The sequence below is a fragment of the Nomascus leucogenys genome, chromosome 5, assembly GCF_006542625.1.
Source record: "Nomascus leucogenys isolate Asia chromosome 5, Asia_NLE_v1, whole genome shotgun sequence".
NCBI classification, from domain to species: Eukaryota; Metazoa; Chordata; class Mammalia; order Primates; family Hylobatidae; genus Nomascus; species Nomascus leucogenys.
This window is the reverse complement of record NC_044385.1, coordinates 127,485,932-127,511,244: the sequence shown is the minus strand read 5'-3', so window position 1 is coordinate 127,511,244 and position 25,313 is coordinate 127,485,932. Positions and strand designations below refer to the sequence as shown.

At 36.6% G+C, this 25,313-nt stretch overlaps 1 protein-coding gene across 7 annotated transcripts in view; it reads left to right on the top strand.

The window, feature by feature from the left end:
• NALCN (sodium leak channel, non-selective) overlaps nt 1-25,313 on the top strand; it is a 365,686-nt gene that overhangs the window by 165,811 nt on the left and 174,562 nt on the right. For all 7 annotated transcript variants that reach the window (XM_030813654.1, XM_030813651.1, XM_030813653.1 and 4 more), the window contains 2 exons: nt 14,166-14,333; nt 21,683-21,874. In XM_030813654.1, coding sequence (XP_030669514.1) covers nt 14,166-14,333; nt 21,683-21,874 — 360 coding nt within the window. The remainder of the gene's footprint in view (nt 1-14,165; nt 14,334-21,682; nt 21,875-25,313) is intronic.

Here is a 25,313-nt window from a genome sequence, read left to right as displayed (position 1 = left end):
TAAGAGATTATCTGACGTAATCTTGAGTGAGGTGTATACCTAAAATTTGTGGCAATAACATTATTTATCAAAGAAATTTTGGTGAATCTAGAAGAAGAAATTAAGAACAATTTCCAAGTCAGTGTTTGTCTCAACACATCATATCCATATGAGCAGTTTTAGCTATTAAATCCGTGTTTCCAATAGATCTAAAAATCATTCTCTATTGTGGTAGAGAACTAAAATATGTATTAAGTTGTCTTGTCGGAGGGAATGAGTCATAATCTGCCAAGGTGCTAGTTCGTTGCAAGAAGTTACAGCTTGAGAGAATGTTGTTTCTAAAACAGATTATTGATGAAGCAAAAAGTGCTGAGACTAAATTAATTTTACATAAATAAGATTTGGGCAGGATTAGACTTATTTATGTCAGACACCTCTGATGTCAGAAGCAACCCTTAGCCTTTGTGTATTAATATGATTATTTTGCAGGATTCTTTTTCTATGGTTATTTATTTTTCCTTCTTTTTGAAATTTCTATCCTTTGAAAATCTGTGACTTTCTTTTATTTCCTTCTTAATTAGAAAGTATTTCTTAAATTCAACACATAGAGAAAATATTATAACCAATATTTGTGTGTCCATCACCCAGATTTTTAAAAAATTAATAGTTTTTCGTGTTTGGGTCAGGTTTTTCATTCAGAAATAAAACATCATTAGTAGAGTAGAGAAGCTCCCTGTGTACCACTTCTTGATCTCCTCCTTCTCCCTAATCTACAGAGAACTATACTCATCATATCAATGTATGTTTTATAATAGTATGAAGTGTTAAGATGCCACTTTTCTCCTTCACTCCTCATTGTATTTGGGAAATTGATTCATGTCGATTTAACCATGAATTTATTTGTTCTGCTTGTAAGGGCAATGGGTATTTCAATTGCTTCCAACTTTTTGCTGTTGAAAACAAGACTTCAGTAAACATTCTCATTAGAGTTTCTGTGCCACATTTGGGAGAGCTCTTTCTAAATATATACCTAGACTTAAAATTGTGAATTTGTCAGATATGCTCACTTTCAACTTTGCTAAATATTGCTAAATTGAACTTCAAAGTGCTTGTGTCAATTTACATTCCTGCCAGGATATATGAGCAGCTCTACTTCATGCTACTTTTTTATGTTCAGGATTTTTAATTTTCTTACAATCTCATATAATCATTATAGTCTTAATATACATTTTCTTGGTTACCATAGAGATTTTACCTTTTTTTCATATTCTGTCAGCCCTGAATTTCCTCTTCTATAATTTTACCTGTTTAATCTGTACCCTAATTGATTTTTCAGTTATCTAGTAGTATGCAGTGCAGACATCTCCCAACCTTCAGCTTGTCTTTTAACTTTTATTTGCTGTCTTTTCTTCAATAGCAGTTATTAATTTTAACACTGTAAGATATAGTCATCTTTAATTTTTGGTTCAGTGCTTTTTGTGTCTTATCTATACCAGAGTCATTGAAGACATTCTCTTATAGTAAAGGCTGGAGTTTTCAAGTTGTGCTTTTTCAATTTTAGACTCCAATACATTTGGAATGAGATAAGGACTTGATTTTTTTCCCCTATATAAACAATTGTCCTTCGAAGATTCATTGAAAATCCACTCTTTCCTCACTCCTGTAGTGCAATTTCTGTCATATATCAGGTTTACACATGTGCACAATTGTGTTTCTGGACACCTCAGTCTGTGTCTATACATCAGAGCTTTAGCTGATAATATGTTGTCGTAAGTGCTATCTTTTATAATAAACCTTGAGATTTATTAGGGCAAGCTACTGATGTTGATATTCTTCTTCAGATTTGTTTTATCTGTTCTTGGCCTTGCTATTCTTGCTCTACATTTTGAAAATTTAATTCATTTTAGTAATGAGATTTTAATTGATGTTAAGAACATGTCTATTCAGTTATTCTAACCTTCCTTAGTGTTTTCCAATAATGCTTAGTAATTTTCTCCAAAGGTCTTCCACATTTTTTGTTAGATTCATGCCTATATATCCTACAGTTTCTTTTATGAATGAAATAATTTCAATTAAATTTTTATTGATGTAGGAATAATATTACTTTTTTATATTGACCTAATTCATGGCCAGCAACTTTACTACAATTTGTTATTTGTGATCATCCATAGACTTGATTGGAATTTCTGTGTAGATAATTATATCTTCTAAAATTTAGGTTTTGTCTTTCCATGTCTAATTATTATATCTCTGATTTTTTTCTTCTTTTATTATCCTGGCGTGGGTCTCTAATAAAATGTTGAATAGAGGCAGTGATAGTGGACGTGCTGGGTGTTTTTCTATATTTTGGTATGAATGCTTGTGATTTCATCATTAATGTCATTTGTAGGTTTTTATAGATGCCTTTTATCATGTTAATAAAGCTCACTTCTATTTCTAGGTTGCCAAGAGCATTTCTCATGATGAGTTGAGTTTTCAATCTTCTCCTACATATATTGAGCTGACTACACTATATTTCTTAGTGCAGTATATTAGAATAATAGATATTTTGATACTGAAACTATTTTAGATTCCTGAGACACCTGATTTTGTAGCACTACTTTTAATAAACAAATCAAATATGCTGACATTGTATCAGGAATTTTCAATCATAATGACAGTTCTATGATTTTATTTTCTTTTACATTGCTAGTCTGATTTTGTTAGGGAAGTTACACTTCCTTTCACAAATGAAATAGACATATTTTTCTCCTTTTCTCTTCTGTGAAAGAGTGAATAAAGTCCCTCTAGACACCATCTAGGTCTATTGTTTGCAGTGGGATCCCTGGTGGAGAAAGGGAGAAGAGAGACCTTGATTAATGACTTATTTTATGGTTTGATTATTATGGTTTGTCAGTTTCATGGCTTATTGCTTGCTATTTATAGAGTCATTAATTTTAACTAATGTTTCACATTTCCACAGTTTTCTCTCAGGATTTTTATAATCTCTATTGAAACTGAAGGTATAATCCTGTTTGCTGCCAATATTGTTTATTTATAACTTTCTTTTTTATAGAAGTGAATGACATCTGATGCTAACTACCTGGATTTTAGACCAAACTTCACAGCACAGGGGCACAGTTCTCTTTAAGATTGGCCTTACTTGAGATACCAACTGTAAGCTCAGGGGGTTCCAGGGCCTCCCTGGCATATGATGTATCATGTGGCTAATATGGTTGATATGTCATATGACATATCATATGACATATCAACAGGCTAAACACTCGGGGGTTTCCACTAGCCTTCTCAAGTTTGATAATTTGCTAGAATGACTCATAGAAATCAGGAAAGTGCTATACTTCTGGTTACATTTTTATTAAAGCAAAAAGGATACAAATCAGAGCCAGCCAAAAGAAGAGATGCAGAGAGAAAGGTATGGAGGGTCCTACATGTGAAACTTCCTGTTTCCTCTCTTCATGGAGTGAGGACATATCACCCTCTCAGCCCATGGATGTGAAACAATATTCGGAGTGCTAACAACCAGGGAAGCTCACCTGAGCTTTGTGCTGAGGCTTCTGATTGGGGTTTCCTTAGATAGGCATGATCGCTGGAATCATTGGCCACACAAGGTTGGAGTTTCTGACATGGCCAGTGCTTATGAATGATCTCATTGCCATAAACTACCAGGGTCACCATAAATAACAAAGATACCTATCAACTGGCAAATTCCAAGGATGTCGAGGCTACTTCCCAGGAACTTGAGACAAAAGTTAAATTCTTTATTTTTCATTCAAAGAACCAGCTTTTAGTTTGGTTGATACTAACAGTGTCTAATGTACCTGAAACTATTGGTTCATTCCCAATATTTTGAACTATTAAGTCCCTTTATTTCTTTGTTTTTTAAATTTCTTCCCTGACCTTTATTATTTTCTCCTTTTCATTTATCTCATTGGTCATTTTAAACTTCTTTGAAAATTGTTTCTTACTGGGGTTCTCTGGGTGGAATATAAGTCATTCTATTATAAAGATACATGCATGCATATGTTCATTGCAGCACTGTTCACAATAGCCAAGACATGGAATCAACCCAAATGTCCATCAGGGGTAGACTAGATAAAGAAAATGTGGTACATATACACCACAGAATACTAGGCAGTGATAAAAAGGAACGATATCATGTCCTTTGCAGGGACATGGATAGATCTGGAAGCCATTATCCTCAGCAAACTAACACAGGAACAGAAGACCAAACACTGCATGTTCTCACTTATAAGTGGGAGCTGAATAATAGAACACTGAATAGCTGAACATGGACACAGGGAGAGGAACAACACACACTGGGGCCTATCAGGAGGTGGGGAGAGGGGGAGCATCAGGATAAATAGCTAATGCATGTGGGGCTTAATACCTAGGTGATGGGTTTATAGGTGCAGCAAACCACCATGGCACACATTTACCTATGTAACAAACCTGCATATCCTGCACATGTATCCTGGAACTTTAAATTTAATTGAATTTAATTTTAAAATAAAATAAAATAAAATAATAAAAACAACTAAATGATTGTGATAAAAAGTTTGACAACATTAATTTTATTGAGAGTAAATTCATATTTTGAATTTTAGAATTTTGTTTTCTTTTTCATTAGATTTATTTAAAATCTTCACATGCTGCCTCGTTTGGCTTGGGAGATTTTCTTATTTCTCTCTCCCTCCCTCTGTGATCACTTCTACTTTCTTAGGGATATTGCAGTTGCCTTAACCTTGATCCTGGGCCCCACCATCCAGAGCCAGGTTTTTAAGTGTCATTTGGAGATTGCTAGCCCCTTGATATGGGTGATATCACAGTTCTTGTCACTAGTCTATAGTCCATAAAAGATCTTGTTCTGATGTTTCAGATAAGCTGATTATTTCTCCTCCTGCTTCTGGAGGCCTGCAGCTACCTATAAGGTCTTAGCTTTGGGTAGTTGGTCTCACTGTCCTTTCCTTAGTAGAGAAACCCATCCTAGTCCTTGTCTTTACGCTATGAAGGTTCTCGTCTTTACCTTATCTAAGGTGCCTTAGTCTCCTAACCCTGTAGGACACATTTGGGTCCAACATTGCCTGAGTCTTGATCTAGCATATGTTTCTGTTGCATTTCTGGTCAACAAAGAGGTTAACCTCGTTTAGAATTCCTTCCTGCCTCTTTGGTTTCCTGTTTTTTCCTTTGATCACATTGTGTTTGAAACAGAAGGGGTTTCATAAATCATGATTTCATTTTGCCATCTTGCAGGGAGTCCTCTTTTCTAGAAAAGTGATTTCTGCATTCCTCTGAAGACATTTGGTTTTATGATATTTGTTAAAATGAAGAGTCATTTATTTTGGCCCCAACAAAATCTGACACCCATGTTTGAGTTCATTAATCACAAAAAATGGCCAGATGAAGAAAATAATCAATCTTGCCATAGCAGCAGTCTTTGACATTATTGTTGAGTTTAATTTCATTTTCTGGGAAACTTCAAGTAAATAGGTTTCTTCTGACAATTACTTTTTGTGTGTGTTTCTAAAAGATCTGGGCATTATCTTGTTAGGTAAAAATATAATACAATAATGACAATCTGGACTACTCAACCATCCGTCTCAAACTTTGCTCTTTATAGCATACTGATATACACTACAAGCTAAGAGTAGATGATTTACAGACAGCTCCAGACTGATACAGGTAATCAGTAATCACTTTTTGGTGTTATTGAATCTGAATTTCATGTGAGAGAATGGGATTGCCTGAACTGATTTTCTTGTGAGTTTTGTCCTGTAATCTTCCTTTGTGATAAATATGCATTTTTTTCTCATGATATCCATCATGATTCTTTGAAATTAGAAAACAGAGACTGCAACACAAATATTAGATAACACATTTCAAATATCTTTCCACTCATGGGCAATGTCCATCTCTACCATTTTATCTCACAGGCCAGTGTTTACGAGATTAGTTAAACTCTGCTGTTGTTACTGGTAGAGGGTCTTGACTGCAAGTTGTCCAGGTTCTTGACATTTTGAATAAAGAATTGGACAAAACGCACAGCAAAGCAAGGAAAGAATGAAGCAAGGAAAGCAGAGATGTATTGAAAGTGAAAGTACACTTCACAGTGTGGGAGTGAGCCCGAGCAGCAGCTCAAGGGCCCCAGCTACAGAATCTTCTCAGGTCCAAATACCCACTAGAGGTTTCCCATTGGCTACCTACTTGGTGCTCACCCCATGTAAATGAAGTGGTGGCCCCCAGTCAGAGGCTGAGGTGAAGTTACGAAGTTACACTCCTAGGCAAGTGTCTGGTTGGGAAAAGCAACCAATCAGAGGTACTTTCAATTATCCATCTGCCGCACAGAAAAGGTGGGGGTTTGCAAAGGAGGTAGCCCCTGGTCCTTTTGTTACTCAGGCATGGAAAGTTAGGGTTTTTCTTTCAATTTAGTCCTAGGAAGTCAGTGTGAAATGGACTTAGGTTCCCTGCCTCCAGACCCTATTCCCCTGCCTCATTTTGGCGACATCAAACCAGGTATATCGGTTGAGCATGCATTCTCAACAGGGAGTAAAATCACCTCCGAAGGGGTAAAAATATGTTCTTAGTTGGGGGATAGAAAATTGTCACTCTTTTATAATGTAGATTGCCATGTAGACCAAATAACCAAAGTAGAGTATGTAAAAAGATATATAATATGGTAGAGATATCAAAACTCCATGAGGTGGTGATTAAGAACAAAATCTCTAAAAGACTTCTTAGAAGAGGTGATTAAAAAAAAAGATTGGGAAACACTGCTTTGGGGTATTTGTAAGAAGAAATAAATATTTCTTTCCTTTTCTATGCATTGTTTCTAAGTTTTCTTAAAGTAATGCAAAAAAAGAGAAAAGTTTATTATACTCTTATAAATTTTGTCTTAACTCTTAAAAAGTTAAGTTTTAACTTGTAGGTACTCACGAACGTGGAATGCACTGCAGAATATGCAACAGAAGAAGGGTCCCAATGAGACCTTCTTGGTGCGGGGGCTGCAGACTGAGGAGGGCCAAAGCAGTGGAGGGCTGCCAGGCTAAGAGTGACAAATGAAGCCACTCTTCCGCTTTTCCACAGGCTGCCTGCTGAATGCCTGGGATTTGCAGAAAGCCTGGAGATTGGACACCTGCTCAGGTGACTTTGGTGGGAGCACTCCAGGCAACTAGGTTCTGCAGACAGCCCGGTTGCCTTCTCCCTTTTAGATGGCTCCCAGCATGCCCCTGGCAAATTCCACCCTGTCCAGCTACCATCAAGGTTGAGTTCACTGCAATAATCTGGAGCTGCACATTGAGAAGTGGTTACTAGAGGTTGCCTCCACTGCTTCCATTTTGGTTCTTCTGAACTATTATAGTCCTCTGAATTTAAGTCCTATACCAAACCCCATAACCTACACTGAAATACTTAGTGATCATTTAAACTAATTTGATTTTCCTAATCACCTTCTTTAAATCCTGACACGGTTCTTCTCTATAGCAGGATAACCCATACCTTCAAGTAAGTTAGGCATATTTTTATGTGCATTGTTTTTCCATAAAATGTTATCACTTTGGCATTAATATTTCAGAGAGCTAGAGTGTTGGCTTGTAAAAGTTAACAAATTGTGTTCAAAGCAAGGCATTTGATTCCAAGAGAATCTGGAATCAGGAATTCTAGGGGAAAATCAGTGAGACTATATATATTTAAATATAATCACATAACAGTTTGCCAAATCTTTTAGTGCCTTTCAGTGTCTTTCAAAAGAATATCATTTTCCCACAGAGAAAACCATAATGCAAACAGATCCAGCTGCACATTTTACTATAAATTATGCTCACTTAAACAGTTCATTCCATCTGTCCTTTTGATAATATATGCAGTTAGTAAGGTGATTAATTGTATGTATACATAATTAGACAATCTATTAGAATATCTTTCAGGCATTTATTAGTAGTGTTCCTAAAAAAACACTTTAAAATGGATCACCACCCTTTTTTTTGGAATGAAAGTCTCAGTCTGAAAATACAGGTGAAGGGAGAGATGATGTCGTGGGTGCCTATTACTGCTTCCTCTGCTAATACAGCAACCAGGTCAGGCACGTGGATGGGACCTTCATGACACATCAATTTCAGTTTCTCCTGAGATTCCCTAGTATCCATAGGAGAGAGAACAGGTTCAGGTCTTCCCCATATCATCGCAAGGCCAGAACTAAGAAGCCTGTGCTAGAGAGGAAGTACCTCTCGCAGGACTTGCAGCAAAGTCTGAGTCCTCTGGTCCCCTGAGGCCACTGCTCAGGGCAGAGAGCATTTCACTTCCTGCAGAGGAGCTGGACCTGCCTGCCTGCTGCTTGTGGTCCAGGAGCAGTCCTCAGAGTCCTGTGGGTCTCAGTGGGCCAGGAAGGGAACCTCACTAGAGACTGAATTACTCCAGGTGGAGAAAGGGGTCAATAAATGACTCCACTCATTTCTGGGAAATCCTGTCACCAAAAAGCCTCCAGATGTTCAGCAAAGGAGCTTTGGCTTTTCAGGTCTTTCGCCTCCGTAAACTATGGTGCCCTCTACTACCCCTCATTTGCCACTGCTTAAGATAGCATAAAAGACAAATGACAATTACATCAAAAACATATATCCACAGTGAAGGAAAGAAAAGTTAATTCACACACAAAGGGAGACTCAGAAATTGAGGATGAAACTCAGAGAATCAAGACAAATGTCTAGTATGGGGATTTCCCAAGCAAGTATAATTGATGGGAGAGACAATAATTTGTTGTTGTTGTTGTTGTTGTGTCTCAAGAAAAAGTAAGCAGGGCACAAAATAAAATTTCTTTAACTTCAACTGAAAATGTCCAAAAAATGGGTAAAAAAGGGCGTAGTCCTTGAGAGCTAGTTTCTAATATGGCAGATGAAGTGGGAAAAAATAAAAAGTGGTAGAGATATAATAATAAGGGCAAAGTACAGTAGCCTATCCACACAGCTGTGAGTAATAGGAGTCCCTGAAGGAAAAAGGGAACAGATAGAAGAAAAGTTGTCATAAACAACAGAAGAAAGCTTACCTAAATGAAAAACAAACCATGAATCTGCAGACTGAAAGAGCTCATTACATTTTAGTGAGATTAAATGAAAATAGATTCTTACTCATGTCCTGGTGACCTTCCTTGGTTGCAAGCATAAAGAAATAACCTTGTTCAGCCTCTGAACAGGCGTAAGTAACCTGAAAAAGTAAAATAAATGTATTGTGCAATGGATGACTCATCTACAATATTGGAGAGTAGAAGGTAATGAATCAATATACATAGACTGCTGAGAGAATGGAACTGCAAATCCAGAATCTGTACACAGACAACATGTTCATCTGTCAGTGTTAAAAATGCACTTTATATATAAAAGGACTAAGAGAGCATACAACCCTTTATATTTATTTAAGAAAACTAAAGTGCGCTAATCACAAGATAAGTAAATTGCAATCTCAATGACTAGATAAAAGAAGAGAGGATTGATGGGCATTGGACCTCAATAGATAATAATACATATGTCAAATAGGGATCTTTGAAAAAAAGAGAAATGATAACATTCAAGAAACTAGTAATAAATTTGTAAATGATTTCAGCAAAACCAGGACTTAGGAAAGGGTGTGATATCAATGGAGAGTGGGATGGTAGAAGTGTACTATGAAGTTTGCAGATGTGTGGGGTGGAGGGATGAGTGAGGCAGCAATTTAATTGTGAAGCAATAAGAAAAAAATATTGGTTTGATATCTAACCATTGAGAATTAAACCAGGGGATTAGTAAAACCAAGTCGTCTGTCCAAATTAACGAAGGCGGAAAGAAATTAGCAAATAGTTGACCAAGTTAAAAAAAGACAAGATAAAGTTAAAAATGAAATAGCAATGACATAAAATAAACATGAAGCGTAAGACCAAGTATAAGTTTGGTACATTTTGTTTGAGCAGGTTGAATTTTCCTATCAAAAACCCTAGAAAATCTGGGTATGTTTAAAAACAAAATAAAATTGTACACTGCTTATAGGAAGCACGTACAAAGTGGCCCTGCAAGGTAGCTAAAAATCATTTCTACAAAACACCTAAAATATTAAAACATTTTAAATGTTCAGCAGAGTGTGCAAAAAATTAAGGAAAATTCTTGAGGCCAAAAATTAAATGTGACATGAGGCCAGAATACCAGGTGGGCCCCAAGGCAGTGGCTGCCCTGAGGGCATTTGCATATCCTTGTGGCCAGAACTTGCAGTTTTCAGGAGCGTGTCCAGGATGGAAGCGACTAGAGGCCTGTGCAAAGTGAAGAGGCAAGAGAGAGGCCCCACATAACATCAGGAAGGAAAATTCCCATCCCTCAGAGGGAAAGGATGGGATCATCAGTCTGGACCTTGACCCCTGGCAGATCAAAAATGTTATCTCTGGCAGGGCATGGTGGCTCACGCCTGTAATCCCAGCACTTTGGGAGGCCGAGGTGGGTGGATCACTTGAGGTCAGGAGTTCAAGACCAACCTGGCCAATGTGGTGAAACCCCGTCTCTACTAAACATACAAAAATTAGCCAGGCGTGGTGGCGTGTGCCTGTAATTCCAGCTACTCGGGAGGCTAAGGCAGGAGAATCACTTGAACCTGGGAGGCAGAGGTTGCAGTGAGCTAAGATTGATCATGCCACTGTACTCCAGCCTGGGTGAGAGAGTGAGACTCTGTCTCAAAAAAGAAAAAAAAGGTTATCATGTTATCTCTACTGAATTGTGTAAGACAGCCTGCCCACTCGTGGGGCTGGAGCTCAAAATCCCATTACGTCCAGAATCTGAGAAACAGCAGCCAAAAGTTGATTTAAAGAGGAACCGAAATTTCTAAGATGACCCAGGTTCCCTGGAAGAACCAATTCTTTCTGGAAAAATATGTACCCTAAATGCAGGTCTTGAAAATCTAGAGACAATCAATGATTTCCTGGCAAAATACAAACTGCCAAATTGATGGATGAGATAAGAAACCTGATCTGAACAGCATTGGACAGCTTTGCTCCACCATCACCAAAAGGCCTGTGCCTATGTGGGTTTCCTGGCGCTTTCTGTCTACATTTAAAGGTGTGCTAATTCTCATTTTATTTCAGAAATTATCATACAAAAGATAAAAACTGCACAGTACAAATGATAAAGCTAGCATAATCTTAGCCAAAACCTGATAATGATATACAAGTAAAACTATAGGCCAATTTCACATAAAACAGTAACTGTGAAAATTATATATAAAATATATTACCTGATAAAATCCAACATGTTAGCGTTATCATCTAGAGTTTTTTTCCAAAAATAAATAAATGGTTAACATCAGGAGCGCTTGTGATATATTTCATTGCCTCAATGAATTAAAGGTTAAATCCTTTGAAGGAGAATAGGAAGAAAACGAAAGTCTTTAAACATGATAAAAATTAATCACCAACACTCATTTCAACCACATATATGAACACTGAAGAAACTTTCATTGAAAACAAGGAGCAAGTTATGGATTCCTATTACTACCATTTTGTATTTAGCAACCATTATACAACTGTACCTTCAAAACTAATGCATTCATATGATTGACTCCAAAATAAATCTTAAAAATGAAATAATCTTATTTCCAGATGAAATGTACATATTTCTATAAAACTCATGAGACTTTATGAAAAATATTAGAATTAATAGAAGAATCTAGTAAAGTGGCTACAGAAGGTCAATATAGAGAAATCGATAGCTTTTCTTCCCACTGGAACTACTAGGTAGAAATAGTAAAAAAGAAAAAATACATACAGAGAGAGAGAGACAGAGAGAGGATATTTATGATATTTATATGGAAAATATTTATTAAAGAATACAAAATACAGTTCAAATAAATAGGAAAAGAGTGTATTCCTGGATATGAAGACTAGTATTAATCTTCTTAAAGTTCTATTTTGTATGTAAAAGGTAAAGAAAATATCATAAAGTTGTAGACATATGTGAACATGTAAATTTTATGTTTGTGGCACTAATGATATGAAAGTTAGAAACCAGACTGTTGGCTAGGGAAAAAATGTTTTCAGTATATATAGCAAAGATTATTGTCCTCAATACCAACAACTCCCAAAACGCATAAGAAACACAATGTAACACCATATAATAGTGTCAAGGTTATGAAAAGTAACATTTAATTGCTTTAAAAAGAAATTAAAGTGATTAGTAAACATATAAACAGATGAGTGACAATAAGTTTGATTACACTGATATTGGCATGGATTTGAGACAAGAAAACTTTCTTGTATTGCTGAAGGGCAAATGATTTTTATAATATTTTGAAAATAATCATTTTAATATTTTCTAAATTTAAAACACACAAATCTGTCTTTGCCCCAGCAATACCAACTTCGGAAATCTATTTATAGATATGAAAGCCTCAATAAATACTGGTATTGAGGAAGGATGCTTAGTGCAGCCTTTTTATTGAAGTAGCAACGTGCTTAACCACCTTTCCTGATGATTCCTGCAAATACCACCCACCAATGAATTAGTAGAGAAAATGTTGAGTTACATAAACGTTGAACACTATGGGAAATTATGCAGCTGATAAATAAAACATAGGACCTATATCCCTTAATCTGGAGGGATATCCACAATTGTTAGTGAGTCAGAAAAGCAAGTTGCAGGGTGATATATAGTCTTCTTGCATAACCAAATCTTTATCATTCACAGTTCATATAACTTTAGGTAATGCCAAGAATGCCTATTTGTCTTTAGAATTTTTTTTTCTTTCCAGAGTAAATACCTGTCACATTATTTTTAACAACTTCATAGAACTGTACATAATATTTATACCTAGTAATTGTGTAGAAAGTATGAACTTGAGAGAGGACAATGACATCTTTAAAATTAGAAATAGTGCTTTCATAAATTGTAGCAATTGTTTTTACATCTCATGTAAAAACATGTAATTGCAAGCCTGTTTATGTGATTGCATATGTATGGATGAAGATGCAGATGATCAAGGAAAGAATATACATGACATTAACATGAAATACCTGAGAAATGTAGGCAAGGGAGTTCATCCACGTGTTTTGTGGACTGAAGATCATTTCAAATTTAAAATATATTACCTTCTTACATTTTTTAAGGAGGGAAATGGCAATTAAAATTAAAAAGCAACTAAAATCTACAGAAATGGTAGATTTGAGAAGTGATGCTAATTTCCTCTTCACATCTAAATTATCTGCAGTGCCTTTAATGTTTCATTTCTTAAAACACTTTTATTAAAACTGCATTCTCCCCACATGTTCCATGTGTGAGTGGAAGAAAATCCCTTCTAATACTCCACATTAGTCCAGAAAAAGAGAAGCAGGCTCTGCTATATTCCTATCTTCAATAAATCATGTAGTGTCTTCTCAGAGGGACGTATTATGACTAGTCCCAGTAGTCACCCTCATAGTCTTTAATTAGAAGTTAATCTTTTATTGCAAATTTTAATTCCAGTTGCAATCTCCTTTACAAAATTAAAATTCTTGTTCATAGGACATGTAAAGGAAATAACATGCTGTCTTTATGTGTGTGTTTTATAATATTGTTATTTGGAATAGTAAATTCATAGAATGCATGTGAGAGATTAAAAGATCAAATAAATGTGTTAATATACTAATATCGATCATTAATTTTATTAATAGTGAAGTAACATATTGATTTATTTGCATACGCACACATAGATCAATTGCTTGGTATGAAATCCCAATTTCTCTTTTGCCATGTGGCCTAAAGCATAAAGGAATAAATGATATTTTAACTTAAATTTTGGTTTAATTAGGTTAGTAATATGTAAGTTGTTATTTTATAATATGCCATGTACGTTAAATTAATTTTATCTTAAAAAAATACAACATACAAAAAAATTCAGCCTTTTGTGTACATAGAAAGTCTTTAAATAATAATGGTTTTAAAATAATATCAAATCTAGATAATAAAGAAATAATGCCACTCACAAACATTCAAAATTGTAACATGTTTTTATAATTGCTTAAGATTGTTTTGGTCTACTGTGTTCTAGTTGGTGTGTTTCAAATACATTTTTAAAGTAAAATGTCATTCTTGACCTTATGGGGCGCCTTAGTGTATGCGATAGTGGCAAAAATTCATACACTGACAAATATGTGAAATAATTTAGAATAAATTATAGTTTTGAATTTCAATTTCAATGTTTCTTTGTTTCTCTAGGTGGCTTTTACAGTACTTTTTGATTTGGAAGCACTTCTGAAGATATGGTGTTTGGGATTTACTGGATATATTAGCTCATCTCTCCACAAATTCGAACTACTACTCGTAATTGGAACTACTCTTCATGTATATCCAGATCTTTATCATTCACAATTCACGTACTTTCAGGTAATACAAATAATGCCTATTTGTCTTTAGAAATTTCTTTATTTCCAGAGTAAATACCTGTCACATTATTTTAACAACCACATGGAATTATATATGATATTTATATATAACTATTATGGTAAGTATGAACTTGAGAAAGGCACAATGACATCTTAAAAATTAGAAAAGTGCATTCATAAATTGTAACAATTGCTTTTTAAAACTCCTGAAAATTCACAGGAACAATGTAGATATTTTACTTACTTTTCCTAAATTAGCAGTATATAGATACACATATTTTTATATATGGATAACATATATCTATACATGCGTATCAAATTTTAAACTACGTAAGATGTTGGCACAAACTTTAAAGAGTAGGAAACATTAATTTAATCCCAAGTGTTTATCTTCCTTGTTGATAAGGCTAAGTGTTGGCTCAACAATGATTTACAATGAAAATATTAAAGGTTTATAAAACTTACCTTTACAGATTGTAATTAGTCATACAGTATTATTTATAAATGTCTGTTACTTACTTCATGATGGCACTTATAATTCTTATTTAACTTATAATAATTGGATATCTTTTTAAAATGTGATATATGGAATCACATTGCTTTCTAATTATGCAATAAACAGTAATTATTAGTTACATTGTTTGTTATTATTGAATATAGCAACGTGCTCACTGTCCTGGTAAATACTTAGTCAAAATGATAAAATACGTCTACATGGTATTCTAGTCAAAAACACCTCAAATATAGTCATTTTCCTGATTCAAACTTGGTCATTTATATAATTTATCATGGAAACACCAGAATGTGCATTGACTATTTTCCAAATAGATATTGTTAAATATTTGGGAAATAAAATGACAGTAGAATTTTAAAGAAGTAATTTTGAAAAACAGGACTCTAACCCCTTAGGAAAAAGAACATGCATTGCAACTGTATTGATTTTATTTATTAGTAATACCAAAGTATTATTTTCAGAACAATACTCACTTTATCTGCCAGATCACATGTAACTAGACACTTTTAGTACCTGGGGGAAAGGACATGCAAATATAATTCACAAAAAGTAAAAAGCAAAACCCCCCACAAACCCAGGCAAAAAGCTGAGCCCTTGTAATCACAGCTAAGCATATTGAAACCACAGAGGGTTTTCATAGTTCAAGCGCTCACTTCCCTCAGCATCCGTGGATGTAAATCTCTCCTCATTTATTGAGTTATATCCTGAAGCTTGGCTATCATAAGTGACATGGCTGGGGCAAGAGATATACATGTTTAAAACTCTTGATACAAAATGTGCTTTCCAAACATTCATGTGATTATAAGCTCTTGTGCACTGCTCTCTAGATTCACAAAGTTATCATGGCCATTGAGTACCTACCTTAGGGCATCATTGCACATAATTATAGAGAATATCCTTTATATCAAAACAACAGCATACCTTTTTTACAAAGCTATTAAAGCAGCCAAATTAAGAAAATTGGTGTTGCCTATTTCAGCAAAGGTACAGTATAAAATATATTCAGGGCCTTAAAACTGCTATAGTCTCTGACGTGCCATTTTTCAGTAAAAAGTTAGAAAATATCAACATTTGTGTGCAAAATATTTATCACAGAATTGTTAATGAGAGAAAAAAGAAAACTGTTTAAATGACAAACATTTGAGGAATAGCTTGATAAGTCATAATGTGAATTTAACCATAAAATTATAATTATGATGAGTTTTTTATAACTTAGAAATATGACTGTTTTATTTAAATGATAAACAGTATAAATTATATTATACACATAACTACATATATGTATGTATATATTTATTATATACATATGTAAAATACCTATACAATGGAAAAAATGACTACAGAGAAATAAACCAATTTATTACAAATTATTAATCGTCTCTAGTTTCCTACTCTCATCACCATGTCTGATTTTCCTACTAGTCTGTTTTTTACAAAATATCTAATATTAGCCTGCAAGGCTGTAACCATTTTATAGATAGATAGATGATAGATAGATAGATGATGATAGATAGATAGATAGATAGATAGATAGATAGATAGATAGTAGATAGATAGTCAAATCATAGTGAAGTTTGCAATTTCAGTTCTGTCTTTGATTTTGGATTATTCTGTAATTGGTTCTGTTTAATTTATGTTAATGATTAAGTGATTTTCATTTGTATCTCTCTATACATGGCCATGCTTATGTTTTTCTAATGTATTAATAATGAATAAAAATGATCTCAGTTAATTTGTGGCTAGAAAGTAAATCTCTTGAGAAACTTAGGTGTCACAAGCGTTTTTGCAAATTTGCATGTGGGGGATCCACTGTACCAGACAGAGTGGCTCTTTGTATAAAGGCCCACATTGGTCTTCCCTATTGGTCCTCACACTTCTCATTTCAACCAACCTTTCTTTACTGTGTTGGCAACAAGTCTTTCCTTAGACAATCTCATATTTGTCACATTTAAATGAAGTAATATTTAGTGCAAAGTGGCTTCCTTTAAAATATTAGTTATCGGTTAGACTAATTACTGATGTTATTCGTGTATTTATTCAAGTGATATTTCTGAGCTTCTATTATGTGTTGGTCACTGTTCCAGATACTGAAGATGGAGCAGTGGACAAAGCAGAGAGGGTTCCCATTTTATGAAGCTGAAATTCTAAAGGCAAACAGTTCACAAAGAAGTACACAAAGGAATGTGAAGTACAAGTACTGGAAATGTCTTAAGGAAGAAGTGTGCAGGGTAAAAAGCATAGAGATTGTGTAGTAGGGACTATTTTAGATTAGTTGTCCATAGAAGCCCTCTCTGAAGAGGTGAGGTTTGAGCAGACTGAATGAAGTGGAGGAGCAAACCGTAAGGAGGTCCGAGGGGAAGCATTCCAGGTGGAGAGAATCACATTGAGCATGTCCTGAGCAGGGTGCATGATTGATGTGTTCAAGGAATAGCACAAAGGCCAGTGTGGCTGGGCTGCAACCAATGCAGGGCAGCATGGCCAATGGGAAATCATAAGGTCTTGCAGAATGCTGTGGTTCTTACATATCTGTATCATCATGATGATATTGACTGGTGCTTCTTGTGAATTTTCTGTGTGTCGGGCACCTTGCTGAGTGCATTGTCTCATTTGTTTCTCATAACAAGCCCTGAGATAAGGACTGTATGTGTAAACTGAGGTCTCAAGAAATCTGTTGACTTGCCCAAGACCGCATACCTAGCAAATGATGGAGCTAAAACTTCTTCCCGGCTGGGCGCGGTGGCTCACGCCTGTAATCCCAGCGTTTTGGGAGGCCGAGGTGGGTGGATCACGAGGCCAGGAGATCAAGACTATCCTGGCTAACATGATGAAACCCCGTCTCTACTAAAAATACAAAAAATTAGCCGGGCCTGGTGGCGGGCACCTGTAGTCCCAGCTACTTGGGAGGCTGAGGCAGGAGAATGGCGTGAACATGGGAGGCGGAGCTTGCAGTGAGCTGAGATCACATGACTGCACTCCAGCCTGGGCCACAGAGCGAGACTCCGTCTCAAAAAAAAAAAAAAACTTCTTCCCAAGAACTTGAATTTCAGAGTTCATATTCTTAACTAAAAAAAAAAAAAAATGAATTTCAGAGTTCATATTCTTAACTATGCAATTTCTACAGCATCTCACTACAAATCAACAGAGTGACCTTTAAGAGACGGACTCAGAAATGTGACCAGGAAAATGTGTTTTAGAGACAGCATGTTCTGAAGTGCTTATCTTTGAGAGTATGGTTTACTTTATGTTGTATCTATAGGAACACAAAATCAAAAAGCTTTGTAGGGTAGATAGAGTAAAAAACCTACTGATCCCTGAATAAATGAAAAGGCACAATTAGACTCACTGACAGGGATTTTTCCTTTCTAGGAATGCAAGTTTAACCTTTGAAAATGCTGATCAAATCACCTATGTGGAAGTGGTATTAAATAGTTCCATTTTTTTCAAGCTGTTTACAGTTAGGTACTGAATTATTTATGTCTGAGAATAGACAAATCTGATAAAAATGTGAAATCTTTCCAGATTATTATTCTGGAAATTAACCTGAATGTTAATACTTTAATAGTTCTTATGGTAAAGCTGTTTGCTTGTTCTTTGTAAAGATTATCTGAGAGTAATATGTCCTGATTTGGGAATGTATGTTAAGAATTATAGCAGGATGGCCAGGCGCGGTGGCTCACGCCTGTAATCCCAGCACTTTGGGAGGCCGAGGCAGGCGGATCACGAGGTCAGGAGATCGAGACCATCCTGGCTAACACGGTGAAACCCCATCTCTGCTAAAAATACAAAAAATTCTCCGGGCATGGTGGCGGGCGCCTGTAGTCCCAGCTACTCAGGAGGCTGAGGCAGGAGAATGGTGTGAACCCGGGAGGCGGAGCTTGCAGTGAGCCGAGATCGCTCCACTGCACTCCAGCCTGGGCGACAGAGTGAGACTCCGTCTCAAAAAAAAAAAAGAAAAGAAAAGAATTACAGCAGGAAAAATTGGTAGCTGCACCACGTGGTATGATGCTAAATTTGAACAACGTAATTTCTTACATACGTTTAAAAATTGCAAATTAGCATGAAGGAAACATGCTTTGGTCATTTTTTTCCATTGGTTTACTTACATGCTGTAAACCATATCATTTGCATTCTGCAGACAATAGAAATAAGACTGACCACTGATATTTCCTCTTAAATCAAAGTAAATGCAGTAAACGTGGTTTCAGGTATGGCAAAATTCAGAGGCTGATATGGTGTCGGGGGCTTAGTGTATATCTTCACCTACCTTTCTTCTGTTGGTGTATCGGTGTCATTCTTAAGCTGGTCTTCTCTATGTGAAGGCAAAGATGGCTCCCAGGAGCTCATAGTTTGTGTGACTCTTACAGCAGTGCCCACTGGGGATTAAAAAAAAAAAGAAATAGAACATTTCTTATTAAAGGCATCCAGCAAAAGCCCTGAGGATGACTCAGATGACTGTGAATACTCTGGCCAGATCTGGATCATGAGGGTTGGGGAGTCCTTTTTGCACCTCTGTACTAAGACTGGGGTAGGAATGATTTGCCAAAGGAAAACCAGGCAGAGGTGAAGAAGCTAGAGGCACTGGGAAGCCAAAAACAAACAAATGTTATTTTAGACATGTAAAAATTAAAATCTAATTTTTAAAAATGCATTTTCTGTTTCTTACTGTATTCCAAATACACTATTCATCTTTAACAGACAACTCAATCTCTTATTGACATCAAAAAATCTCGGATGATCATTGTATAAACTGTATTTCATTTATGCCAAGAATGCAATTTTCCTATGTTAATATCTCTGAATTTGGGAGCTGTTATAGTCAGTGGTGTGTTATACTTTAATTGGCAGCATTTTTTTATTTCTTAGAGCTACATACAAAATTGATGACATCTTAGACGTAATGAAAAGTTGTATTTTTCACACTATATACTTCAACTTTTAATTATGTACTAATTTATACATACTAATCATATAAATATGCCCTTAAAAGCTGTGTCTTTGTGTTATACTTGCTTTGTAATAGTAGCCATTGAATCCTATTTGTCCAACACAAAGTTTGGCACATAGTAATCAATAAATGTTTGTTAAACAAATGAGTGAATAAATTTGTCAATTAATTACTTATGTTTTTTTACAAATGTGTGTATGCAAAACATCTAAATATATCTGTATATATTTAGGGGTGTGTGTGTGTGTGTGTATACACAGTCATGCATCACTTAACAGCAGAGATACATTCTGAGAAATGCATTGTTAGGTAATTTTGTTGTCGTGTGATCATAGAGTTTACTTACACAAACCTAGATGTATAGCCTACTATATACCTAGGCTATATGGTATGGCCTATTGCTCCTAGGCCACAAACCTGTGCAGTGTATGACTACACTGAATACTGTAGGCAATTGTCACACAAAGGTAAGTATTTGTATATTTAAACATAGCTAAATATAGAAAAGCTAAGTCTTATAGGACCACCATCCTATACGTGGCCCATACTTGACTCAAAAGTTATTATGCGATGCATGACTAAAATATATGTAAATGTACACACATACACATATATATATATATGTGTGTATATATATAGAGAGAGAAAAGTACATATAACAAAGATCCAAAAATATAAAACTTACATAAGACAGAATTTTATTTCTCTGCAGCAGTTGGTGAGTATGCAGGGAAAGCAGGTGGCTGTGCCCCCCATGGTCACCCAGCCTGTCGGGTTGGACAGGACTGTCATATTCTGTGCAAGCCTTCTATTTCTGGTCCAAAGGGGCTACACTGTTTGTTTCCATTTCCAGGCAAGAGGAAGGTATTTTAAAAAGGATTCAGAGAAAGTTTAACTTAATGCACCAAAACTTGTACAAATCATTTCCTCTCACATTCCATAGGTCTGAACCCAGTCCACTGGAGACAGCTAGCTGCAAGGGAGACCGGAACGTGTATGTAGGCTATAGCCCCAGGCAGCCGCTTGCTAGGTTAGAATTCGGAAAGTTCTGTTTTTTAAAGGAGGAAGGAGAAAATGGATATTGGGGTGATAATCTCAGTAAGAAGTAAATATTCTTGGCAAAAGTTTGCTTCTTTTTCCATTTCCTTGTGATTTTCTAATAATACCTAGGAAAATATTTTATGAGACAATGAATATAACTAATAGAGGTTGAGTATCTGTATCCCAAATGCTTGAGACCAGAAGTGTTTTGGCTTTCGATGTTTGTCAGATTTTGGAATATTTGTATGTATATGCATAATGAGATAGCCTGGGAATGGGACCCAAGTCTAAACACAAAAATTGTTTAAGTTTTATAAACACCTCAAATACATTCCCTGAAGGTAGTTGTATTCTTAATAGTTTTTTTATGCATGAAATAAAGTGTGTATACATTGAACCATCATAAAGCAAAGGTGTCAGGTGTAGAATTTTTCACTTACGGCCTCGTATCAGCACTCAAAATGTTTAAATTTTTGAGTATTTTATGTTTTAAATTAGGAATGTTCAACCTTTATTGAATTAAAGGTTGCCTTGCATATTTGAACATTAGAAAAATATCAATTTTATTTCAACAATATGTACACTATGAATATCATTTTGTATAATCATATAATATGTTAAAACACTTAGTTCATCCATTCATTTGGGATTTATCGAGTTCTTGTTATGTGGCAGGCATTGAGCTAGACCAATGGTTATTCTATTGTTATTTTTAGTCACTAGATGTTCAAATGCAGAGGTATGATTTTCATAAAGAACTATAAAATAATCTTTTAGTATGAACATATTTAAGATTCAGTGTAAAAAAATGATCATATGTGTAAATAAATGTTTCTCTCTCCCTTGATAGGTTCTCCGAGTAGTTCGGCTGATTAAGATTTCACCTGCATTAGAAGACTTTGTGTACAAGATATTCGGTCCTGGAAAAAAGCTTGGGAGTTTGGTTGTGTTTACTGCCAGCCTCTTGATTGTTATGTCAGCAATTAGTTTGCAGATGTTCTGCTTTGTTGAAGAACTGGACAGATTTACTACCTTTCCGAGGGTAAGAATTTTAAAAATGCAGTAAGTTAAATTCATTATTCTTATTTTAGTAATAATGATTAACATCAAAGTAATTTCACTTTAGCAGTGGTTCAGAAATATTGTCCTATTTTTGATAACTTGGGATAATTAGATTTTAATATTTAAAATTGTCTCTTCTGCAGGGTACAGGTATTTGAGACCATTTTCAGCATTGTAAGATTATATATCAATTCTAAAATTCTGGAAATAATCTAATAGAGTTAGATGCTGAAACCTGAATGCTAGGGTTCTTAGCACCTATAAATTAAAATACAGCAGAATTTTAAAATAAAGCTTACATTTTTGTGTTCAAGAGCGTTAACATATTTTTAATGTTTTATAGTTTATATATTGTTATGTTAGAATCTAGAAGGAAGATTTTGATTTTCAATAAAATAAAATTCATAGGCTCTTCAGATTTTAAATGTCTCTCAGCTTTCTCATTAGAATTCACTTAGGCTAAAAAGGAAGTTAGAAATCAATGGATCCATAAACAAAACTCATGTAGGAGATAAAGCTCCTAACCAGAAGGACCTTGAAATTTAACTCCATGTGGACTTAGAAACGTAAAAAAATACAATGACCAGACAAAGAATGTATGTATTTTTACCCTAAGTTGAAATAGTAAGGACTATTATATGGTGAATTAGTCCATTCTTACACCACTAATAAAGACATACTTGACGAAACTAGGTAATTTATAAAGAAAAAGAGTTTTAATGGACTCACAGTTCCATGTGACTGGAGAGGCCTCACAATCACGGTGGAAGGTGAAAGGCACATCTTACATGGTGGCAGGCAAGAGAGAATGAGAGCCAAGCTAAAGGGGAAACCTCTTATGAAACCATCAGATCTCGTGAGACTTATTCACTACCACGAGATCAGCATGGGGGAAACCGCCTCCATGATTCAATTATCTCACACCTGGTCCCTCCCACAACACATGGGAATTATGGGAGCTACAATTCAAGACGACATTTGGGTGGGGACACAGCCAAACCATATCATATGGGAAGAATAATATTGGGGTAAAAACAACATATATTTTTAAAAGTTAAGCTTTGACAGCAAAAGGGTCTGCACTTTTAATGGATAGCTTAGCTTTATTTTAGGGATTTTTTTTAAAAATCCTATGCTAAATTTATGATTTGAGCTACCAGTGTTGGAATTCATCCTTTCATAATGCAGATTCTTCATTCATGTGCTGCCAAGGATTTGTTGAGTGCCTTTAAAGAGTCTGGTCATTTAGGTAATCATGGGGACATAAGTCCTCAAGAAATTCTCAGTTGAGGGGAGGAACCAGTAGGTAAGCACAGGGCACCACAGGCCTTGATGAAGGCAGACACGAGGTGCTCTGGGGACACAGAGGCAAGGCATGGATTCTCAGGCATGGAAAAGTCCAGAAAGGATTGTGGGAACAGGTGGCTCCAACGGCTGGATGTAACCAAAGGAAGTGCAAGGGAACAGATTCCCATCACAGGGACAGCATGTTCTAAATGTCTGAGGTGAGCAAATCCTTGTTCCAGAACTTAGAGAGCAAGAACCATCAATGGTAAGAGGAGGACAGAAGGCCAAGGAACTCTGAAGTCGGTTGAAAGTGTGATCGTATTTGTCATGCCAAACTCCTATCAACTCTAGTAGGGAAGGCACCAGGTTCAAGAGGCTGAAGAAGAGACCCAGAGCCAGCAGACGAGACATGGGGTTTCACTGAGGTCTTACATACAGGGGAGGGAGTCCAATGGTGGCTGGCTGGTCAGGAGAACCAGACCTGCTTGCAAAATGCATACAATTTACATAGCATTTTTACTTAGCACACTCCCCCAGCAACCTCCACGTGGAAATCTTAATTCACCCCAGACTCGGGGCCTCAATTCCCTGTATAGCCAGTATTCCACAGGAGGAGATGGGGGCTCAGATGTTCCTCATAAACAAGGATTCAATCTCTGGGTTGGCCACTCCTAGATTCCCTAGCTCAGAACACACACTCAGGTGTGTCTGGCAAGAAGGGTCATTCTCAGGGTATGCTTGAGTTATTGCTTTCAGGTGCACTTACATATGATATTTAAGTGCTGATGAGAGAGGGCAAGTAGATAGTGAGGTTGCAGATGGGTGAGATAAGGAGGATGACGGCAAAGGTTCCTGCAGAGGTGGGAGAAGGCAGTACCCACAGCAAGAGGACAAAGATTGGCCTTAGACAGGTGTTGAGCTGACAGATGTCGAGGTGATCCTTAGGACAGCAAGCCAAGCTGAAAGTTACAATCAAGACTTTGTTCCCTCACTGCAACAGTACAGACAGGAGGCAAAGGTAGGCACTGCTCCCCTGTTCTCCAGCGTCCGGAGGTGTTGGTTAAGGGTCAGGTGGATCAGCAGGCATGGGGGAGGGAGGGCTGTTTTCCTTGCTAAGCAGTCCTGAACAAAAGGTTCCAACCATTCCTGCACCCAGGAAGGGGAAGAATAAGGAAGGAAGGGATAGGAGTAGAAAGGAACGGAGCCAGCATGGAGGAAAGTGCCTCAGCTGGGCTCTGATCAGGAGGCCTCTGCACGGAGGCACCTGGTCTGGGACTGCAGCTATGGCCATGATCCCAGCTGGCCTGGCAGGGCACAGCTGAGTCATAAATTGCAAGTCCCTCCAGAAATGGCAGTGCCCTGGTCATGCACCATGTCAAGGGTGGGGATGGCAGTCGTCCCCTAGGAGGCCTCCCAGGCAAGGCCTTGCCATTGCCTGTGATCAGGTCTGAATGGATCACACATAGGATTTTGGCCAGGAGCATGACTCCTAGAGAGGAGGCTGGAGGGAGGCAGGCCAGGATGATAAGCCACATCATTAGGCCTCCCTTCTCTGGGTCTGCCCCTTCACTGGGTAAATAAAAAGAGCAGCTGGCTTTCTTCCCCATGGGAACATGGGGATGGTTATTCCAAGAGTTAAAGAGGTAAGAAACACAAAAAGCAGCTCAAAGATGGGTTTATTTTGGAGAATAAACTTGAGAGGAGCTTCTGGCCAGTTTTGCTCAGGAGCATTCTCTCTTACAGACTAAGACTATTTAAGGGTGTAGGAAGTGGGGAGCTTATTGCAGGTTCGGAATGTTTCTATGTGCGGGAAAGTTTATTGTGGGGTTGGGATGTCTGGTTGGAGGGGAGGCTGTCTCGGGCTTGGCGTGTTTCTGGTCAGAGGGGGTTTATCTTAGGGTTGGAATGTTTTGGTTATGCTGACATTAGGCATTAGGCTGATGTTTGGGTGCTTGACTTGGGTGGTTTTTTAATCAAGGGGAACTTAAAATGGTGGTGTTTCTCCAAGATGACGATCCCCTGCTCTGTCAATCCAGTCCCTACAGTTATAGAAAGGAAGAGGGGTGGTAGGTTCTTTCTGGCTACTTCCTGCTGTGCGGGGGGTCAGAGGGTTCTTTGGTCTTGGGTTGATT